Here is a 21,734-nt window from a genome sequence, read left to right as displayed (position 1 = left end):
GGGGAGACTTCATCTGCATATACAGCATAAAGTTAATGAGGCATTTTCATACCCCCAAGAAAGAAGCTGAGGAGCTTTTGAGAAGAAAGACAAACAAAAGTGGGCCCCACTGAGCCCACCCAGCCCAGCAAAGCACTTGTATAGCATGGATTTTCTTGGCACCAGGACAAGTGAGGGAGACAAAAAGCCAGGCTCAGCACTGCTGCAGCTTCCCATCTAGAGGGCAGGCTGGCACAGAGCACAAAAGCCAAGACACAGACCTGGGTGGACTCTGCTTGCTTTCAGTGCTGTCAAACAGCATTTCTATGAGGAAAGGTGGCTGCTAGCACTCCACAGAAACAGAAAGACTTTCTTATTTAACCAAAAAACAAACTTTATTTTGATACATTAAAAAATCTATACATTTCTTAGACTAAAATACAGTTTTGCATCAGTATTCTGGCACAATGTCAGTTTACACAGAAAATCTAAGATTAGATCAGCACTGTTATATTTCCCTTCTCTTCCTGCATTCACAGCTTGCAGTATAAGACATTTCTAGTTCTCAGACAACAATAAACAGTCTCACATTTATTTTTCCCATTCCAAAAGGAGGTGGCATTCCACTGGAAAAATGAAGCAGTTGTTAATTTATTTTAGTTGAATGTACATTATTCAACCAGTTCAGGGGTTTAACTTCCCTGTTAGAACTGTGAGTGAAAGAGGATGAAAAACTCTTTTTTTACATGAAGCTTTGATGGGCTATGACAACACAAGAATTTTTTTTAGTACTGTCAAGCCTTTAACATTTGTTTGGAAGATTTTCTTTTTTCCTTATCACAGTTACTGTAACCAGCAACACAATCCAAAGTATAAAAATAATTCCTTTCCGTAAGATTACACCTTTCTTGCTCTGAAGAGCAAAATAAAAGCAGGGCACAGGGGACATGGCTGTGAGATGTCTGTGAAATGGAATATGAATTTTCTTTACTATGAAGATTCTGTGAACTATTTTCTACCTGTGAAACTCTGCTCTCCATGGCTCCACTGGCCTCTGGCATTTGCTCCCTGGCCCATATTAGCAACAAAACAAACTTTTGTTGTGTTCTTCCTCCTCTCCCCCTCCAGACAGATGATCCCACAGCTGCTTTGTTTTTCTAAGGAGATACTCTTCAGTTTGAGCAGGGATGGATCCATCCAGTACCAACACCGGAGCACACACAGTAATTATTTTTAAGTCAAAAATCATGAGTTTCACAGGGACTCCAGTCAGAGCTCAGCTTTCGCTGGATTTCAGGAGTCTTCAGCTTCACAATCACACTAATCCTTTCTGAAGTAGTCATTACCTGCCCATATTTCAATCAAGCAAGAGGGGAGAGATGGCACACTTGAGGAGTGGCAGCCACCACTGCTACTAAAATACTTCAGAGATGCCAGAGGTGTCTCTGAAACTTCAGACATTTGGCTAATTCTGCAGTTACCTATTACTTCAGCTCAAAATTCTTGCAAGTTTGATTCTGGAGGGAGCCCTACAATTTTCCAGATAATTACCAAATGCTTAAAATACCAAATTGTGCTCAGTATATTCATATATCATGTGATGGCTTCAGTGAGACAAGGGAGTAGAATGTGACGAAGTTTCTTAGTTTTCTATAGTTCTGGTTTAGCTGATTTCTCTCAAATGAATGCCAAGTATTTTAGCCTCCCAATGGATATTTTAGATGGATTCGTGCTACCTATTATCCCTGGAAATATTCTCATAATCCTAATGTCCCTAAAGAGCTTTGGCTTGGTTGCATCAGCTTGCAAACACTGCAAGATACCTCACAGTTCCATCCCAGACCAGAAATTCTGCCTTCTGTGTATGACCCACATCACAAGAGATAAAACTCATCTCTTCTCTCATCTCTCTAAATATATTTAAAAAAAAATCTTGAGAACAGTATTTGCTACAGAGCACAAGAAATATAAAGTTACTAATCTCCATTATCTCTCTCGTAATGTGATGGAAATAACAGCAGAGGTGAAACAGTTGGAAGAGCACTGAAAAAATTTAATATTTGGAGTAAACTTCCATTGTCCCAACAAAAAGCTGAGCACAAGAAATGCTTCACGTAAGTCTGTTGGGTTTTGTTCCATGAAACAGTATTTTTTTCCATGGAGGGGAAGGAGTTTCCTCCTTTGGGAAGGAGCTATGTTTTTTCACAAAGATGAAACAGAACTTCAGTAGTGATAACGTGACACACAAGCTGTTCAAGAAACAATGGGCTTGAGATGTTCAGATTTAGTAAACAGTATCTGCACAGGCAAAGCCATGATTTACAAAACTGGGATGTGCACCATTAGGTATCTACTTTTAAACTCTAACGTTTCTTAAAATGACTGTGCCATGTTCAATACATGATGTAATATGCATTCAGAACCAAATGATCACTGGATGGTGATGATGAGTATATGTCTGCTACATGCATTTATTCTGACTCTGTAACATACATTCATAGAATACATCATAACTACTCAGAGCAAACCACTAAAGTGCAGGCCCTGAGGGCACATTAAATATGTTGTCTTCAGCGCTGGCTGCTCAGTTGCCAGGACGCTATACAGACAGGGCTCATTTCTGCTTTACATCCCCATTTTGTGCTGAAAGAGTAAGAGTCAGCATACCCTGCTCCCTCCCTAATGGGAGCACTGTGGAGCAGACTCATTGCCTACTCTGAAAAAAGCCCTTTCAGAAAGAAGTAACCACCCTGAGAAGGTGCAGTACAGAAATGTGGGAAGTGAGTCTTGGGTTAACAGTTAGGTAAGTGGACCTGGGGGCTGCATTTGGCTGGAACAGAGATAATTTTCTTTACAGGAGCCCATATGGTACTGTGTTTAGATCTGTGATCAGAGCAGCGTTGGTAGCACACAGTGTACAAACCCACTGCTGAGCGGTGCTCCCATAGGGTCATGGCCTTCTCTGTCTCTCCCTTCCTGCAGAGAAGGCTGGGGGTGGGCAAGGGCTAAGAAGGGACACAGCTGGGAAAGCTGGCCCAAACCACACAAAAAATACTCTGTGCCATGGAATATCACACTCAGAAAACAAAACAAAACAAAACAAAAAAACAGGGGGAGGGAGAGAGTCTTCCAAAGTAGCCATTATTCAGAGATTGACTGGGCATCAGTCTGCTGGCGGGACGTGGTGAGTGATTGCCTTTGCAACACTTGGTTGATGTTGTTTTTTTTTCCCCTTGATTTTTTCCCATTATTTAATGAACTGTCTTTACCACAACCCACATTCTGATTCTTCCCCCAGTCCTCCTGGAAAGGAAGGCACAAAGGGACTAGGGCTTACCTGGCAGGCAGGTTAAACCCCATGACAGTATGTACTTGGTTTTCCACTTGATGTTGTCCATTCTAGGACATGCTTCCTTACACTGAACATCCTTGGCTTACCACACCAAGCTAAGGCAACACGTAAAACCCAATCTTGTTTTTGGCAGGTGGGAGTACAAACAAAAGCTCATGGAAGGCTGAAGATGCAGTTCTAAATTGGCCATACCACGTGCTGAGCTTAGCTGCAGAGCAGCACTGGAATTGTGGAAGTAATGCATTTCACTCCTAATCACAGCAAGCACAGTGATGGAGTGGTACTACAAACACACACAAAAAAACATCTCAGAATTTCAGCTCTGCACCTACTCCCCCTCCCATTCAGTCCAGGTGATATCATTGCCTTGGGAAGGTGAGAAGGCATGGGCTAAGTTCAGTGGGACAGGGGGAGCTGACACTCAGCCGCTTGGTACTCCTTCACTGAAAGAGCAATACAGAAACAAGAGCTAAAAGAACAAAGATTCTTTAAGGTTGAAAGAATCACAGGGGTTGGAAAGGACCTTATCTAGTTCAAACCTCTGCCAAAGCAACAATAATACATTGCTCAGCCTCCAAATAAGATGGAGGATAACAAAATAAAAAGAATTAAACAATTAAAAGAACAGCAAGCTTTTTACCTTTGGAGCCTAGCTGATTAGATGCTATGTGCCAGACTGTCTGCAGAAACCAAGTGCTGGGAACCAGTAACTACACTGGCTCAAATCACCAGTCCTCACGCACTGCTTGGTTCAGCGGGCTTTCCAAGGAGATTATTTCTGTATCTCCTCCTCCTGCAGTGTTATTCCCAGTGCAGAACAGTCTAAGTGGTGCAGACTGCTTCCCACAAAGCAGTCCATATACTGATGCCAAAAAGAGTATTTAATCCATCTCAATTGGAAGTCCCTAGCACCTTTACTCCAACTACGGATTTACAGTTCAAGTGCTCTCCACTACTCCCATTAAGGGAGGAAAGCAGAGTTTAGGCTTGTCCTGAAAAGTTTTTTTAGACTCCAATCTTCTACTTATCTCCTTGCACAAGACCACACTGGAAGAGGATAGCTTGCAATCTGGTTGCAATTCACCTCAAAGAACATTCAAAAGCTTTGAAGGGCCACTGGAAAGCCTGCATGTTGATGGAATGCAGTTCGGCATGACTGAAAAGCTCAGCATGCCAGATACACAAGAATGGTACATATGATTTTATTAAGAACTCTGTAATGATATAGGTTTGTCACTTAAACTTTACAGCTACCATAGAAAAGTGTTGCCTGTATCTCTTAAACACCATGTAAATAAATCAAATTTGTTCTTAAAACAGGATAAACTGCTATAAAAATGGTGCACAGTCAAGTCATACAAAAATACAAAATTTGTTTCCAATTGCAGTTCTAGTTGCGATTGCAGAGAAAAGCTCCCACTTCCAGTGAGCAGAGAGCACAAACTTGCAGAACTTGTCACGGCAGATATTTGTTGTCAAAATGAGCAGAATCCAAGGCTTTGATCAAAGCACCTCCAATAATTTCCAACAAGATGGAAATTACAGTTCTCTGGAAGCAACTGGGTATGTGAGAAGTCTCTTAGCCTTGGAATCCAGTTTCTAGGATTCATATGAGCCAGTTTTTAAATTTCTGTGCTAAACCCCACTGATCTACACAGACAACAGTGTTCAGTGCAACTGAAGCTTTAGCAACAGGTTTAACAGCAGGAATGCTTTCTCTCCACAAGCTTAAGGCTGTTACAGGGCTTCTTCTAAATAGCCTGACTTCTAGCTCACCTTGAGAGGCCTCACCAGACAGTGCTCCAGTCTGAATCCCAGGCTGAAGTTCTAGTTCAGTTAACGTACACACAAATGTATCTTACAATTTCACTACTTTAGACAGCCTCCTGAACTCAGTGGAGCTGATGTGATTTGGTTAAACAAGTGTCTAGTGCTTGCAAGACTGGGTAATTCTGTCTTCCCATCTCCCCAGCAGTTACCACCTCTAAACATATTTTTATTTTCTTTTCATACAGTTTGGTTTCTGTGATATGAAAACGGTAAGTCTTTTTAATTGGCTTACTGAAAGAAAACTAAACAAATGTAAGTATCAAACGACTTCTAGAAGCAAAGGTGAAACATTTCACTATTGCCAAGAGGTAAGAGCACTGATTAGTTACATGACACTCTATTTTTCAAACGCCTGATCCTCTGAAACGAAGCACAGAGAACTGCTTATTCTTTAAACCATAAGTACAACTGAGTTTCTTTGACTAGACATACCTCTCCACTCCATTGCAAAGCTTCCACAGAAGGGCTTTTCTCTTTCAAAAGGTTTTCTTGAATGGAGTGATCAAACCATTGAGGCATTATTTATTTGTACAGAGCTTATATTTAGTGCAATAAGTTTAAAAATTCTGCTCTGAAGTATTAACTTTACATTAACAAAAATAGTTTTCTTAAAAAAATTGTAACAAAAGGACTATATAGCATTGACAGAGCATGAATTCTTAGCAAATACACTTTTAACCATTTACCATAACATTAGGCTGAACAAAATATTAGCATTCATATCTGGTGAACTTCCAGACTGAAAGAAATGCAATTATCTCAGAACCATACTACTGCTGCTTTTTCTTTCTTTCTTTTTTTTTTTGAATAAACAAAACAAAACACGTTCTCTTATCATTATTCGATGACTTCAAATAACTATCCCAGGCAGTTACACTTCCAAATAAATGTATCTCTGCCCTTTCCTGTTTTAACCACCTGCTACAGTACATAGAAATACGGGTGAAACAATAGGCAAGGAATGGTCCCTTACACATCCCAAACCTCTCTGACATTAAATGAAATGAACTATAGAGTACTTGTTTGTACAGTATTACAGTTCATTTCTCCTTCCATCCTCAGCATGTTTACATCAAGTCATGAATTAATCATGAGTATGACTAAGACTGAGCTTTAATAATCTGTTCTTTGAATTGCTCATATGGAGAATCTATGTCCCTAAAGGAGCACTGTTGACGTTTGAAGGAGGCTACTGAATTTGGGGCAGGGCAGGGGGGAGGAATTGGTAAGAGGGTAAGTAGGGTAAAACACGAAGTAAATTGCATATAAAAATCATTATTCCCCATTTTCTAGTTTCTGCTGAATAGGAGATGCAAGGGCTCCCACACATGTGAATACCTGAGGAGTTGGTTATTGTGATATCTGATACTGATAAACAAAATGGGGCCCTGCCAGGGCCGTAAAATAAAATGACTGCTTACAAACCAGTTAGAACTGAATTAACTTGCACTAAAACTACCTTTTAAAAAGCTAATTTAATACTGTTCTTGATTTGAATGTTTTGCTTATGTGTAGCTATCCTAGATTTAATGCAAATTTACACAAACTAAACAAAAAGCTCTCAGCAGATTAGCCATGTCATAGGAAATCTGTCTCTAAACCCAATCATCATTAAAATTATCTTTACAATGATTCCTCCTCCAGATTGTGAAATATCAAGCAGATAAGAATCAACATTTCTGTGACTACAATGAATCAATTTAAAAAAATGGAACAATGATAAAGCTGCTTGTAAAAGCCACCCGTATGAAAAGAGTACATGTTTCACAAAAATAATTGTTAAAAAAAGTATTAAATCCCTGTTCCTTTTCTCTGATTTTGGCTGATTATTTATATATATATATATATATATGTATATATATGTATATATATATTGTTTTGGAATGTCAATGGGTTCCAATATGGCTGGCTAGTTTCAAGATGAACTTGCTCCAGAGGCCTAGAAAACAAAGTCATACAGTACAGTCTTAGACAAATGCCACAGGTCAAGGAGAAACTGAGTCAAAAGGGTCACTGGAAACCATAAAGAAAGTACAGAAAGGTTTTCCTGACAGTCTCTTTGGAGACCAAATGTTCTAAATGTTTCCACACCTCTGGTATTAGTATCTATCTAAAGTACAAATGCATTTAGGGCACTCCATTTTTTAGAACTAACTGTCACACCTAGAAAATAACCATTTCAAGAAAACTGAGGCAAAACAGTAAAGTTTATTTGTTGGGATTTTTTTTGTTTGTTTGTTTTGAAGAAAAATTAATCTGATTTTGAAACATCCAATTTTGGGACTACAGGTGCTATAGTTACAGAACAGAGCTATTAATGATCCTAATCCAGATCTATCTCAAACCTTTATCAATGCTTTGGTGCATGGTATCAAAGACTTCCCAGAAATAATAACTGCCATTACCTATGCTGTGCACAGCCCTTGTCAGGAATAGGGGACCTAATATTTATCTTATTCACCTGGGTTTAACATCCCAAAATGGAGGACCTCTTGAGAAAACAAGGTCCCATCTGTTCCAAACAAGACTACTAAATGAGCACCAGAAATGGGAGTAATTCAGCACATGACACTCAAGAGTTCAGCATCTTCTCCAGCAGTTCTAGGAGTTCTGATCACTGCCAGGCTCAATTGCCTAGAGTCATGTTTATACAAGAACAAAAAAGATGCTCGACTTGCCAGTACTTCCATTGCCTTTTTACGAGGGGAATGGATATAAGCTTTCATAATGAAGCTTTAGGTAGTCAAGTACAGATCAGAGTACTGGTCTGTGCAAGCAGCGAGGAAAGCATAAGCAGAAAATCATTTAATCTCTAATTCAAACTATTGATTCATATTAACATAAAATTTTTGAAGGATAATTTTTGTAAATGTGACTAGAGGGTCTGCAAACCCAATTTTCAATCATTTTAATGGCAGCTTCATTGTTAGACCACTTTGAAAATCCTAATATAAGTGTTTGAACAGCTAGAATTACTCCCTGAAGGAAACAGTAAACGAGCATAGAATTTGTTTTTAAAATGTACAGACACAGGAGCATTTAGGCATAAGCAAATCTAGAAACTGGTATGCTACAATGAAATAGCAAAACACGCAAAGCTACACATCTATCAATTCTACAGCGGGAACTCATTCCAGCTAGGTCAAAAAGTGCTCATGCAACATGGCTACAGGTATATAACTAAAAAAATTCTAGTCATTAGCATACACTTATTTGGATCCCATCAGATTAACAGACTGTCCGCTTGGTGAAGAACTGAGTTAGGCCCCTCTGAGAAATTAATGATTGAAGATGACTGTATTTCATGAAGTCATACTGCACGATGACAAGTCATACCTTGCCCAGCCTGGCTTTCCATCATATGCTCTCAGTTCTTCACCTTCCAAACTGATCCACCTATCTGTTACTTGTATCATGTAAGGCTGTTCTTTATTCCAGGCTACTCAGACATGCAATGCCTTCCTAATAGGCACATCATAAGTAAGACAGGCTGCGGAAGCATAGATGATGCATTGTTCACTGTCTGCATATTTGACAGTGTGAGATGGAAAGAGCACACAAAGAGACAAGCAACATAAGTAGTTGGCAATAAAAACAAACAACTGGGAGAAATGTCATTTGAGCAGGTTGAAAGGAATCACTGTACACAATCCCTTGGCACTGTATAAAATAATTTGGTGACAGCTTTAAATGCCTGGTCCTACTTCGCAACAATGGATGTGCTCAGTAGTATTCCTCAGGCTTTTACAGTGTTTGTAAGATAAACAAAAATAGCTTATTTCAAGAATTGAACGTAGATTGAACTCAGAATAGTCTAACAAATTCCAGAGTCATCTTATTTTTAAAGTTCTCAGGAGTTAAGACTATCTGTATACCTCACAGCATTCACTATTAAGCCTGATGAAACGATACTGCATTTGTTTCATATGACACAGTTCCTTTCATCTTACTTTTACAGGAGATGGTCTCAGCTGTGACAAAAACTCTGCCATCCAGGTGATAGGCAAGCTCACAAACAGAAAAAGCAGAACGTCTTGAGTGATACAGAGAACAAAAACTTCTCCTGAAGAAGTGCAGTCAGTAAAGACAAAGAGGGAGAGGAAGTAAAAGTGAAACTCTTGGAGGATGGCCACCTCCTCATCTGCACCTACCATTGGTTTTAGCTCTCTGCCCTCAGCTCCACCTCCCCGGCCAGCTTCTCTCATAGATTTCCTACTATTCTCCACAAATTCCTGAAAAACAGCAGTAACATGAAAAGTGCTTTCTCAGAGCAGACTTCAAATATCTAATCTAAATATAAAACTTCAAAGATGTAACTGTGCAAAAAGTCAATGCAACTTCCTTCTTCCAATTTTGGGTAAGATTGTTCATAAAATATCACAAGAGCCACCACACGGTTCTCCGCATCAAATTCTGAAGAATTGGAAGCCAAACAACCATGTGTCATGGGGTGCCATAACAACTTTAGTAATGCCCACAAAGTTCTCCTTTTTTGGAGAAGGAAGGTAGGAGGGCAATTGTCACAAAGCTAAATTGCAGTTACTAAACCCTGTTCTAAGAATTAAGTGTAATGGCAGAGCACCATTAAACAGAGGGACTTGGAGATAATTACTTGCAAAGTCTTGTTTATTTTTCTGACTCCCTGAATGCACATTCTTCAAATTTTCGTCAATCAAAACTACCTACTCAAAGACTAACTGAGGTGCTTTTCATGTATTTTCTCCTCTTAAAGGCAAGCACTCTGTATAAAATTTCAATAAACTTTAACTACTAGCACTCTGTGATACTTACTGTTGACTAAAGAAAATTGCAATGTTTTTGTGATTGATCTTCGCTGTCTTCTTAGACAGCATGCTGCATTTTACTACTACTCTGTACTAAAATGCAAGTCATCAGATAGCACTCTCTCTTACTACATACCCTAAATTCTGTACTGTTTTACCAATAATTAATGTTAAATTCTTGGCACAACTTTCCAACAAGTTAGTCAAAAAAAAAATTACACTAAGAAGTCACAAGTGTCTTCCTCTAGCCTACACGTGGGGGTGCAAAGGGCCACCTGAAGTGCTAAAACATTATCAAGAACTCATCTACTCATCAACAAACTGAATGATTTGAGCGGCACAATTTTTGTGTCTTCTTCTCCAGCCAAACCAAACAGGGAATAAGACAGAACAACAAAAACTGAACTGTGCAAAGGGTCTTGACACGCAATCTGGCTCCAGCACAGAACATAAAACCTTATTTATGCATTTATGCATGACATATTTCAGGTTGCTGTCCATTTGAAAAGAAAAACTTCAATGTGGTCACCAACTGTATGTGAGGTAGAACATTCTAATTTTTATTTTCTTCCACATCACAAGGGAGGTCCCTTTTAGGAAAGAACAACTAGCAAATCTTTCCATACTGTTTTGCTGCCTTCTCTTCTGCACTGCATCATTTACAAGAAATGATACCCAAAGGTATGATTCTGTAAGAGGACTGCTCATCCAGCTGACAGCAAGTTCAAGTCAGCATTGATAATGCCAAATCAGGGAGGCCTTACTACTTATCTAATGCTCATCACACCATTCCTGGCTGATCAAGTCATGAATAAGACAGTGAGGTAATCTAAACTGAAAAAAACTCAAAATTTATACTCAGCTAATGCATTCACTGCACTCTCAAGATATCCATCTTATAGAACTATATGCTTTGACTCAGAGAGCTATGTGAACTTACCATGAGAACTTTATCCATGTAGAATTCCCTCCCAGGGCTTCCATCATTGTATTTTGTATCGATGGCAAAACATAAGAAAAGGACATCAACAACCATTTCATAAATGGAAAGGAAGCAATGAGCAACCAGGAACGCAAAGAGGCAGACAATTATGAGAGGCAGCACCCAGGTAGTGTAATCTCGTTGATAATTCAGCAACATAATCCCGGCCAAACCTGTACTGCAGACAATCAGGACCTGAAGTGGAAAACATAAATAATCAAAAGGTTTGTATCATTAGTATTGTCATAGTTCAAGTTACACTTTCCTTGCTTTGCCAATCCTATAACTATAACATCCTTGACTCCCCACCTCTCTGAATGGAAATGTTTTATTTGTTAGTCCAGCAAATGAAAATCAAAATAGTTTCAAACACATCCTTCAATACAAAAGGTATTTTTCAGGTCCAATTATATTTATATCCAACTGGTAATAGTTCTAGTATTACAGAATATTCCTACAACAAAAGAACATTACTCTTCCAATTATTAAAAAAAGACAGAACCAAACAACTTAGGTGCAACTATGTTTGGTTTTGGTTTGTTTGTCTTAGGGGGTGAAGCTTGGGGCAATGTTATGGTTTTTACTTTGCTGTGGGAATTAACTTAGCCAAAACATCTTCCAAGTTTGTCTTTACCGTCTTGTCTCCATACAGAGAAAGGAGATCAGAATTAGAAATGATCAGATTTGACTATAGGTCAGATTACAATGGTTCTATATACAAGGCACATCATACATTCCCATAAAACTATGGATGTACTTCCTTAGGTATCAGCTTCATCTTTCAGAGTAACAACTGTTGTGCATACTCAACATTTTCAACATTTATGAACCTTCTATTATGAACTACAGCTGAACTTCAAACTGAAGAATAGGTCAGCTTAACTGTACCACGAAAACACAGGGCTGGATTGTAGAGGAGATGGACTGGCAACCTAACACTGTTCAGTTGATACTATTCTTAATAAACTGCACTGTTTATTTCAACATTTCTGTTACTGGTGTATTTCTCTAATAATTTTAAAAGAGATTCTTTACAGGAGATGTTCTCTAACACATTTCAGACTCCTCCATAAAACTGCATTACGTATTTTATGATCCCTAGAGCATTTTATACTTTCATTATGTATTTACTTCTCCACACATTAGTTACTGGATTAAAGCTCAGTGCGCTGAAGTCTGATTTAACAGAAGAAGAATGTAATAAGGAAAACAGTTCAACTAGTGGGCAAATGTCAGGTGATTTAAGTGGACAAGTATCAAATTCTAGTAAATAATGGCAATTATTTGCTATAATACTATTAGTAAATAAATCCTCAGAAAGCTAGTAATTTACTGGATTACAGATCTCTATCACAAAATCATTAAGACTGGAAAATATGTCCCACATCAAATCCAACCATCAACCCATCACCATCACACACACTAAATCATGTTCATTAGTGCCACACCTACATGGTTCTTGAATACCTCAAGAGAAGGTGATTCCAACACTTCCCTATGCAGCGTGTTCCAATACCTCACCATTCTTTCTGAGAAGTTTTTCATAATAGTCAACCTGAATCTCCCATGGCAACACTTAAGGCCATTCCTTCTCATCAGGACTCTGTTACCTGGGAGAAGAGGCTGGCCCCTGCCTCTCTACAATCTACTTTCAAATCACTGTACAGAGCATTAATGTCTCCCAAGAGCCTCCTCTTCTCCAATCTGAACAATCCCAGTTCCCTCCCCTCAGCTAATCCTCCTAAGACATGTCCTTCAGACACTTCATTGCCCTTCTCTGGACACGCTTCAGAGCCTCAATGTCCCTCTTGTACAGAAGGACCCAAAACTAAACACACTGCTCAGACCATTTCTCAAGTAGCACCAAGTATAGGGGAGTTCTTAGAGAAACAAAAAGCTGACTGACCACAGGAATTATTCTAGTCTACTTCATTTCTCAGAGTATAAGTAACTTTGTTGCTTAAACTAACAGTTCTTAGTTGCAGACTCCCATACTGCCTGCCAGTGCAATTTTGTCAAAAATGGCGATCAACAAAGTGCCAACTTTCAACAAAAACTCGGAGAGCAGAATTCAGAGAAAATGCCTCATTTCCTTAAGATTTTACATTTCTAACCACATAAACAAACACATCCTCAGAATTTCTGGCCACACTTCGCTTGACTCCCTAAAAATGTATTCATGCAAAAACTCATCATTCAGCCATTTCTACTTGACCTAAGCATATCATCTGCTTACCTACTCTAATTTTGGACAGCTCCTTCTGTACATGGTGTAGATGCAATAAAGTGAGAAAAGGAATTTTAAAACACTTTGTATCTGATGTACACGTCATTGCTAAGGAAAGCTTGCCAAGACATACCTTTCCAAGGAACAACATAAAATCCCCAACAGTGTTTATGGCAGCCACTCGCAAAGCATTCTCCACTAGAATAACAAAGGCATCCTTTGCTGAGGTGCAGAAGTTGGTGCTGTTGATAGCTGTGGCTGTATATGCATTCTGGGAAGAAGAAAGTGAAGATTTACTTAATGAAAAGTCTTTCAAAAGGGGAATAGGAGAAGGAGTAAAAAATTGGGAAAATGGGGAAAATTGAATGTTTTTCAATTGTGTAAACATGAAATATTAAACCTAGAAAAGGTTCAGTCCCTTGTCACAGCAAACATCTTTAAAATCAGATGTAGCCTTGCAGAGGACCTAGAGAAGATCACCTCCAACCCCTAAATAAATCCATCTCATCTAAAGTAGAGATATACAAACTTTGCAAAGATCAGTACTGGCTTTCACCTTTGCAATGTAAACAAAGACTAATGTAATCCCTGTATTTTAATTTCAGTAACGAAGACAAAATTTAAGTACCATCGTCCAGTTCAGTTTCAAAGTATAACACATTATGTGTCATAATATGATCATTCTATGAATCACATAAATCATAATTTCTTTACATAAAACTTGAATACTGAAAATCCTACCTGATTTAAATAGGTCAGGCACTTTTCTAGACACCAAAGGCAGCAGATGCAGGCTTTAAGCATACAGCGAGCACAAGCATTTTCCTAGGAAAGCACAAAATTTAGGGAATCAAAGTAAAAAGACAGTAAAAAGAACAGATTTTAAGAAAACGATATTACTTCATGTTTCAAGTAGCTGATACTTAACTTGTTAACTCAAACAGTTACTCTCAGTCTTATGGTTCTTCAAAGACCAAATATTTCAAAATGACACTTTCAGCCTCCCCAGTAAGTTTAACTAAATCATCTGCAAGCACATCTGGCTTTGAGTTTCAGAAAGGATATGGAATCTATTTCTCTTACTTTTCCTTTGAGTTGTGTATGAATATACATAAGAATCATTCGTGGTATCTTCACCAATGTGATAATGAAAGACCCCTTTGCAACTGTTCCTAGATGGTAACATACAAGGCGGTTAACAGATGCCAGGATAGGAGTAAATGGCAGATTCCTTTTCTCCCTGTTGAAAAGAGAAAAAGAATGACATAGAATAATCAACATGCATTTAATGTCATCCTACAGAATTGCTACAAATTCCCAACAGTCTGGCTGCAAAAGGAATTTCTTATCCTCCTTCTAGTTGTGACTGCATATTGTTCACTCCACATAAAACACTGATAGTTTGTGCAAATCACAATTTTGGCTCAATTTTGGTCTAATTTACCTCTTATATCTTTAAGTAACCATGTTTTGAAAGAATAAGAGTTCCCATCTTGAGAGAAAACTATTTTCATGCAAGTTTCATTCCAAAGGGTCAAGAAATAGTCTTCATCACACGAAAGTAACTTCTGTGTAACTTCACCATGAAATGTTAATGACTAAACAGGTTTTCCCTATATTTTCTTCCAAATAACTTTAGAGCTCAGGTGAGGGAAGTCAAATTCCCCCTTGGACACAATCACATAAAAGTTAAGGCCTGAGTCTTCACCTAGGCAACCAGATCACTATCTCCTTGTCAAGTAAACATAACTGAGTGATGACTCTATCACATATGATGTTGAGATCAGCTGTTGCCCAAGTTGAAGAACTCCTTCCTGCTAAGGTGAATGAATAGCGAACATATCTAAAACATTCTTCCATACATATTTGCTGTGGAAATATCTTCATGCCCTTTACTTAATACCAAGTCACTTTTCAGTTTAGAATTATATTTCAGAATTCAAAAAAGACTAACAGTATGGAACAATTGATAATTGCTATCTTAAATTAAAATTCCTATTAAGGAATGACAGTTTCATTTAAAAAGTAAAATCATACACTTTCAAGTGATGGCAAATACATAAATCAATAAAGCAAATGAAACACAAGCATTGTTAACTTGCAGCAATGTAAAACTTTCTTCTTTACTCTGTACATCCACAGTTCTTTACTTTTTACAACCCTGCAGCATCTGATAACAACTTCTCAGATGTATTTCACTGGTATACTGGAGGACATCATCATTAATAAAAATAGTCTCTGTCACCACAGTAAATTAATTTACTTGCCTTGCCTTTGATATATTTTAAAGAGACTAGGGCAGATAAGAAATCAAAGGTAGTTCAGGTAACAGTCACAACTAGAAAAAGACAAACTAAACATTTGTGATTATGCACTTCAAAAAATATCTGTATGATTATTTAAAAACCTATTAAAATAAAAATCAGACTTTTCATAGCATATCACAAGAATACAGTAGAGTTGATGGATATCCCTACAAGTTTTTCTTAATCATATCCTTCACATGAAAAGCTTGCTTAATTAAATCAACACTGATAAATACTGTGTCAACACCTTTTATACATGCTGCTCTTTAACCAGAGATCCTGCATTTATATTGTTTGGAAATGGCTGAGAAAATCTGAAGATTCATTCCTGAATAATGATGTGCATTTTTGTCTATTTTACTTTTACAAAAGTGATAAATAGATAATTAGAATTGTTGACTCTTTTCCTTAACAGAAATATTGCAACAGTTCTGCTCCACATATCAAAACAGTATTTCAGATCATTGAAATACCATTTTTTTCTCGTGAAATAGCAATAACACAGCTGATATCAGGTGGGGTTTTTTTTGTTTGTTTTCTGACGTTGTTTGTTTGGTTTCTGTTTTGTTTTTTGTTTTTCTAGGGGAAAAAAAGTGGATCCTAAATGGCTTAAACAAGATAATCTTCACTTATTTTGTGTACATTTTGAGCACCCTTAACTTCAGAAAAGTCTTCAAACACTAGAGACAGAACTCTGAAGTTTGGATGAAGTTATCTGGACAAACCTGTGATTATGAAATGAGTCTTATCTCTGTGAAACCAAATTCTAATGCCTGAAGATTGTTAAAAAACACTGCTTAAGCATTACTATTCCTTTCTTGAACAGCCAGCAGATACGTGCAGAATAGCCAGGGTAATGTTCTGATACCCAACTGGGGACATGCAATGAAATATGGAGTTTTAACGCATAGTATCTCTTCAATATTTGTACATAATTTTGTGAGAATCTGTATGTAAATAACAAATCTATTAATATCCTGAGCAATCTGGAGTAGGAAAGACTAACAAAAACTAATTTAAAGGCCACTGTTTTGCAATTAAAATAATAACAACAAAATGCTGCCAGTAGATTTTCAATCTCTATTGAGCTTATCGTCACTAGCTATTAGTACAAAAGATAGTCTTCTAGGCGCATTCTTCTCTAGTAGACAATCACCCATGTTTTCACAATGTGCACGTGTTGCAAGGTAAATAAGGCTTCAAATCCTAAACACCCAGAATATCATCCAGCAAATAACCAGCAAAACATGTTATTATAAAACTTCACATGATATCAAACAGGTTAATATAATTCAACTACTCTCCAGCTTTCAGACAGGAAGGAAGTATTCTCCCCAAAAGATCTATCCCTCATTATTTCTCTTAATTGCGTTTCTAGGCTGCTCAAAATAAAGCTAAGTTTATCCTTACCTTGTGAAATAGTACGTCACAACAGCTCCTGCTACTGTCATCTGCTGACAGGCTAGGATAAACTCACTGATCCAGATGAGTCCTACTACGTGGTACCACCACATGTACTTCAGGGGGCCTGTCATCCGAAACTCAACAAATCCTTCTTCATTTGGGACAGGATTGCCTAGAAATTAACAAGGACAAGAAAGAATCAGTAATTAGCTGTTCATAACCATTCAGAAAGGAACCACTCTAGGTTCCACTCATGCTACTAGATGTCAGATTTAGGAAAATAGTTCATAAGAAAGACATACCTTTTGAGACAATCTGTATAACAGCATTTGAAAAAAAAATACACTAACATTGATAATATGCATAATATTCGAAATGCTGCAATATTTTTAATTTTTAGCCATACAGTGAAAAGTTCCAAGATTAACCATACCTACCAAGTACCAAGAACTCATAAAATTAAATATAATAAAAATAATTTTATTATATTTTCATTCTTGATTTGTCTGTTTTGTTCTTGATATAATTTACAGTGATCATTACAGAAATAGCTCTATGATCTGAAACACCAATACATTTAGATTAGCAGTAATTTTCAAAATTCTAAGGCTTTGGTGATGAATTATGGCCACAGTTCACTGCAAACTAAAACAAGCATCTTCCATTTTAAAAGCATTTGCTAGGCTTCTCTATTGAAGTAACTAAGACATGAACCTCTAAGACTGACTAATTCTAGGAGCTCCTAACAAAACCTTAACACAAACAAAGATCTTGTCTATGCTCTTACAGTAGACAGACATTCAGAGTACAGTAGCTTCTCTCAGAATAACATGTACAAACAGAAGAAAAATCAAAGAATATTTCACTAATAATCTGGAAAATACTGAACATTTCCAGTGCACTTATGTTTTGGGGACAGCAAATGCATGCAATGGCCCTTACATTACCATCTCTTCAAACATGTAAAAACTGGCTTAAATATAGTATGTTTTTCAAAATAAGCCTGGGAGCTGTTTACCTGTAGTACCAAGGAAAAGTAGGACTGTGGTCCAATATGTCCAGAAGAGGATAAGAACAAAGAATGTCCAAAATGGCTGGAAGACTAGCAGTGGCAGGTGAATAAAGACCTTGCCGGCCACATGGAACAAGGCAATAGTGAGAGCTACTCGTTTGCGCATAATTAACATTATCAACAGCAAGATAACCTAGAAGAAGAAGTTTTACAAATCACATTTTAGAGAACTGAAAAATAAGTAAGCAAATACTTTGCACAGTTGGGATATTTAAACAAAGAAAATTAACATATGTTCTATTTTGAGAGCACAAGATCAAAATGTAAAGTCTGGATCAGCTTCTTTTGGTGAGAAGTTATTTTCCAAATCACACATTTAGGGAATTCTAATCACAAATTATTTATTTGGAATCATCATCAGCTACAGGCTTACAAGAGTATGCCAGATTTCACCCTCAGTTACGCTGTCATAGCAATGAATTTAGCAAGATTGGAAGATTCAACAAAGAAAACAATTTTAACATTCATTTTTGGACATTGTATGGTGGACTTGTCATGTAAGTTAGTCAAACAGTGACAATTTTTAGTTGCAAGGCCAGTGACTCTGAGTGAATAACAAGCCTGAGAGAACATACAGTGGTTCAGTAGTGTTAGTATTTCAGTTCACAGAATCACAAAATGGCTTGGGTTGGAAGGGACCTTAAAGATCATCTAGTTCCAATCCCTCTTCCATAGGCAGTGTTACAAACTACTAAATCAAGCACTAGATAATGTTGATCAGGACCCCATCCAACCTGGTGGCTTTGAGCACCTCAAGGGATGGAACATCCACAACTTCTCTGGGCAGCCTGTGCCAGCACTTTCATAAAGATCCTTGTGTAAGTGGAAGAAATTTGGGAACAAGTGATTTCAGAAATACGAGTAGACTTTTAAATAAACTGAAATTGCAAAGTACCTCTGAACTGGGAGCCTAACAAAAATCTCATAAGTGAAACAGGATTGGGAGCTTCATACGCAGCTATTCATGGGAGGTCTCTGTGGACATCTTAGAGTACAACAGAGCAGATGCAGATTTAAGATCTCCCTCCTGACACAAGAACATATTACAGAAGGAATAAAAGACATTGCGAGCAGTAGAGATAAACTCTTAAAACTTGTGAGATATAAACCTTCCACCTGAATAAACAAACAGAAAGAGACAAGAAAATCATATGTAACTAGAAAAACATACCGTGAAGACAGTAGCTGAAATGGCATAGATCAGGAGAGCCTGAAGATTTTCTTTGGCTATTTGAGTCTCAACAGTACTGGCAGACATTCGTTCTTTAGCATAGAGCCACCACAGGACTCCTGTACCACCTGTGTTTTAGAAGGGAAAAACAAAAGTCATATTAAAGATGCTCTTTCTATGTGACAGAGTCACATCTAGTACCAAAGAAACTAAGAAGTCTCTTTTTTTAAGTCTGGTCTGATACAGAAGATTCAATGAAACAAATGGATAACTCAATACGAACCTGTAGAATCACAGAATCCTATGAATTGGAAGAGATCCTTTAAGATAATCTACAGCTAGATCACGTTGCTCAGAGCCCCATCCAGCCTGATCTTGAATGTCTCCAGGGACGACGGAGCATCCACCACCTCTCTGGGCAACTTACGCCAGTGTCTTATCAGCCTTATCATAAATAACTTATTTATATCCAGTCTAAATCTCCCCTTTTCATTTGAAACCAGTTCTCCTTGTCCTGTCACCACACATCCTGATGAAGAGCCTGTCCCCTTCTTTCTTATAGTCTACCATTAGATACTGAAAGGGTGCTACCTGGTCTCCTCAGAGCCTTCTCTTCTTTGTGCTAAACAGCTTCAGCCTGTCCTTGTAGAGGAGGAGATCCATCCCTTGGATCATTTCTTATGGCTCTCCTCTGGACATATTCCAATAGGCCCATGTCTCACCTGTACTAAGGACTGCACATCTGGATCCAGTACTCCAGGTGAGGTCTCATCAGAGAAGAGGATTACCTCCCTTGCCTTGGTGACTACACTTCTTCTGGTACAGCCCAGGATACAGCTAGCTTTCTAGGCTGCAAGGGCACACTGCTGGCTCATGTCCAGCTGCCATCCACCATTACCCCCAAGTCCTTTTCAGCAGGACTGTGCATTGTCTTTACATCCTCCAGCTCGTAGTGACAGTGAAGGATTATCGTGATCCAGGTGCAAGACCTTTCACTTCAAAAGACGGAGAAGTGCTCAACTGTTGTCTGTTTCTGTCTTCTCAATTTGATACACTCTTTCCAGAATCTCACCCCACTATGCCCGCTAAAAAGATTTGCAGCTCTTCATGTTTTAGGTGAAAGTGTGTGATGCAACTAGTTCATAGGAAACTCTAGTAGTTAGATAACAACAATCACTAGACAGACAACAGAGGAAGTAAAACTGAAGAAAGGAAAGAAAGAGCAATAGAAGAAAGGGTGAAATTATATGGCAGGATGTATGCAAAAATTCAGAAGGGGAAACCAAGAGGGAACTTCAGGTAAGGATGCAAAATATCAAAGGGAAAAAGAGGAGTCTATAATCTCTGGAAAGATCTATAGAGAAATAAAGGAACAGTCTTGACCCTGAAAACAGCACCTCAGGTTAATGACAGAGCTACACGTGCATCAAGACACTGTTTTTCAGGCATTGCAAAAACATCACTGAAAGGTATCATGGTTTAAACAGAAAAAAAGGCCAGGAGGCCAATACAATATGATACTTTCTTCTAATCACTGTAATGAAAACCTAGCCTTTAAACCAGTACTTCAACTGCATACTTTACCTGTCTTCCAAGTTAGAAATTTTTTTAAACACAGGATTCCAGCTTCTTAATGAACTAAGCTTTACTGCTGTTATTTTTTTTTTTCTCCTCGTAGTATTCTTTTCTGTTATTCCTTGTAAATCATCTGCATAAGCTTATCTAGAGATCACACTGACTTTGCTGAAGGTATTCTACTGAGCTCTAAACTGGAGGATGCTCTTTTGGCATCTCATAAGCATACATCAAATAAAGAATAAGCAATATATTTCACAGAAAACATGTCCTTTTTCAGTCTCTGTAATGGATGCAATTTTTTAGAACATTGTAACAGTAAGTTACAATAAGATAAGTTATTTAGTTCTTTCATTCAGTTTGGTTATCCAAGAATCATAGAACATTCTGAGATGGAAGGGACTCATAAGGATCTTCCAAGGAAGCTGTAATTGGTAGATGTAAACACAAATGCTCACACAGCAAAAAAACATGCTGCTGCAACTTCTTCAATAAAAGGTAATGCCCTGGGAACCATCTGAGTTTTCCCACAGTCCACTTCTGAAGAAGCTGTCTGCGTTCTGGCCACATCTGCATCCCATTGCACTGCTCATTGCTTATTACACGTGACCTCCTTACTGCCTTTCTAGAACCACAGAACATTCTGAGCTGGAAGGGGCACTCAAGGATTGAATTAAACCCCCTGCTCCACAAAGCACCACCCAAAACTCAAACCCTATGTCTCAGAGCACTGTCCAAACACCCTTTGAACTCTGATACAGGGGCCGTGCCCACTGCCCTGTGCAGCCCATTCCATGCCCACAGCCCCCTGGTGCCGGACCCTTTCCCTGACCCCCAGCTCCCTCCGCTGACGCAGCTCCATGCCGTTCCCTCGGGCCCTGTGGCTGTCACACAGAGCAGAGCTCAGCGCTGCCCTCCGCTCCCTGTGAGGAGCTGCAGCTGCCAAGAGGGTTCCCCTCAGGCTCCTCAGCTCTGTGCTGAGCACAACTTGCCCTCCATACATAGCCCTTCCTCACAGCCCTCCTTAGGATGCCCTCTAATAGCTTTATGTC

At 38.4% G+C, this 21,734-nt stretch overlaps 1 protein-coding gene across 4 annotated transcripts in view; it reads right to left on the bottom strand.

The window, feature by feature from the left end:
- Positions 1 to 348: 348 nt before the first annotated feature.
- The window catches only part of SLC44A1 (solute carrier family 44 member 1), a 68,243-nt gene continuing 46,857 nt past the window's right edge, over positions 349 to 21,734 (bottom strand). For 3 of the 4 annotated variants that reach the window (XM_090130513.1, XM_031607754.2, XM_090130512.1), the window contains 8 exons: positions 19,108 to 19,235; positions 17,883 to 18,069; positions 16,871 to 17,036; positions 14,238 to 14,394; positions 13,896 to 13,979; positions 13,288 to 13,425; positions 10,886 to 11,122; positions 7,109 to 9,393 (listed from right to left, as the gene is read on the bottom strand). In XM_090130513.1, the coding sequence (XP_089986639.1) occupies positions 9,103 to 9,393; positions 10,886 to 11,122; positions 13,288 to 13,425; positions 13,896 to 13,979; positions 14,238 to 14,394; positions 16,871 to 17,036; positions 17,883 to 18,069; positions 19,108 to 19,235 (1,388 nt within the window). In that variant the 3' untranslated portion in view covers positions 7,109 to 9,102. The other variant, XM_031607756.2, reaches the window with a different exon arrangement.

The sequence above is a fragment of the Phasianus colchicus genome, chromosome Z (assembly GCF_987193195.1).
Source record: "Phasianus colchicus chromosome Z, bPhaCol1.hap1.1, whole genome shotgun sequence".
NCBI lineage: Eukaryota > Metazoa > Chordata > Aves > Galliformes > Phasianidae > Phasianus > Phasianus colchicus.
Note: the sequence above shows the minus strand (reverse complement) of the source record. Positions and strands in the feature narration are given on the sequence as shown.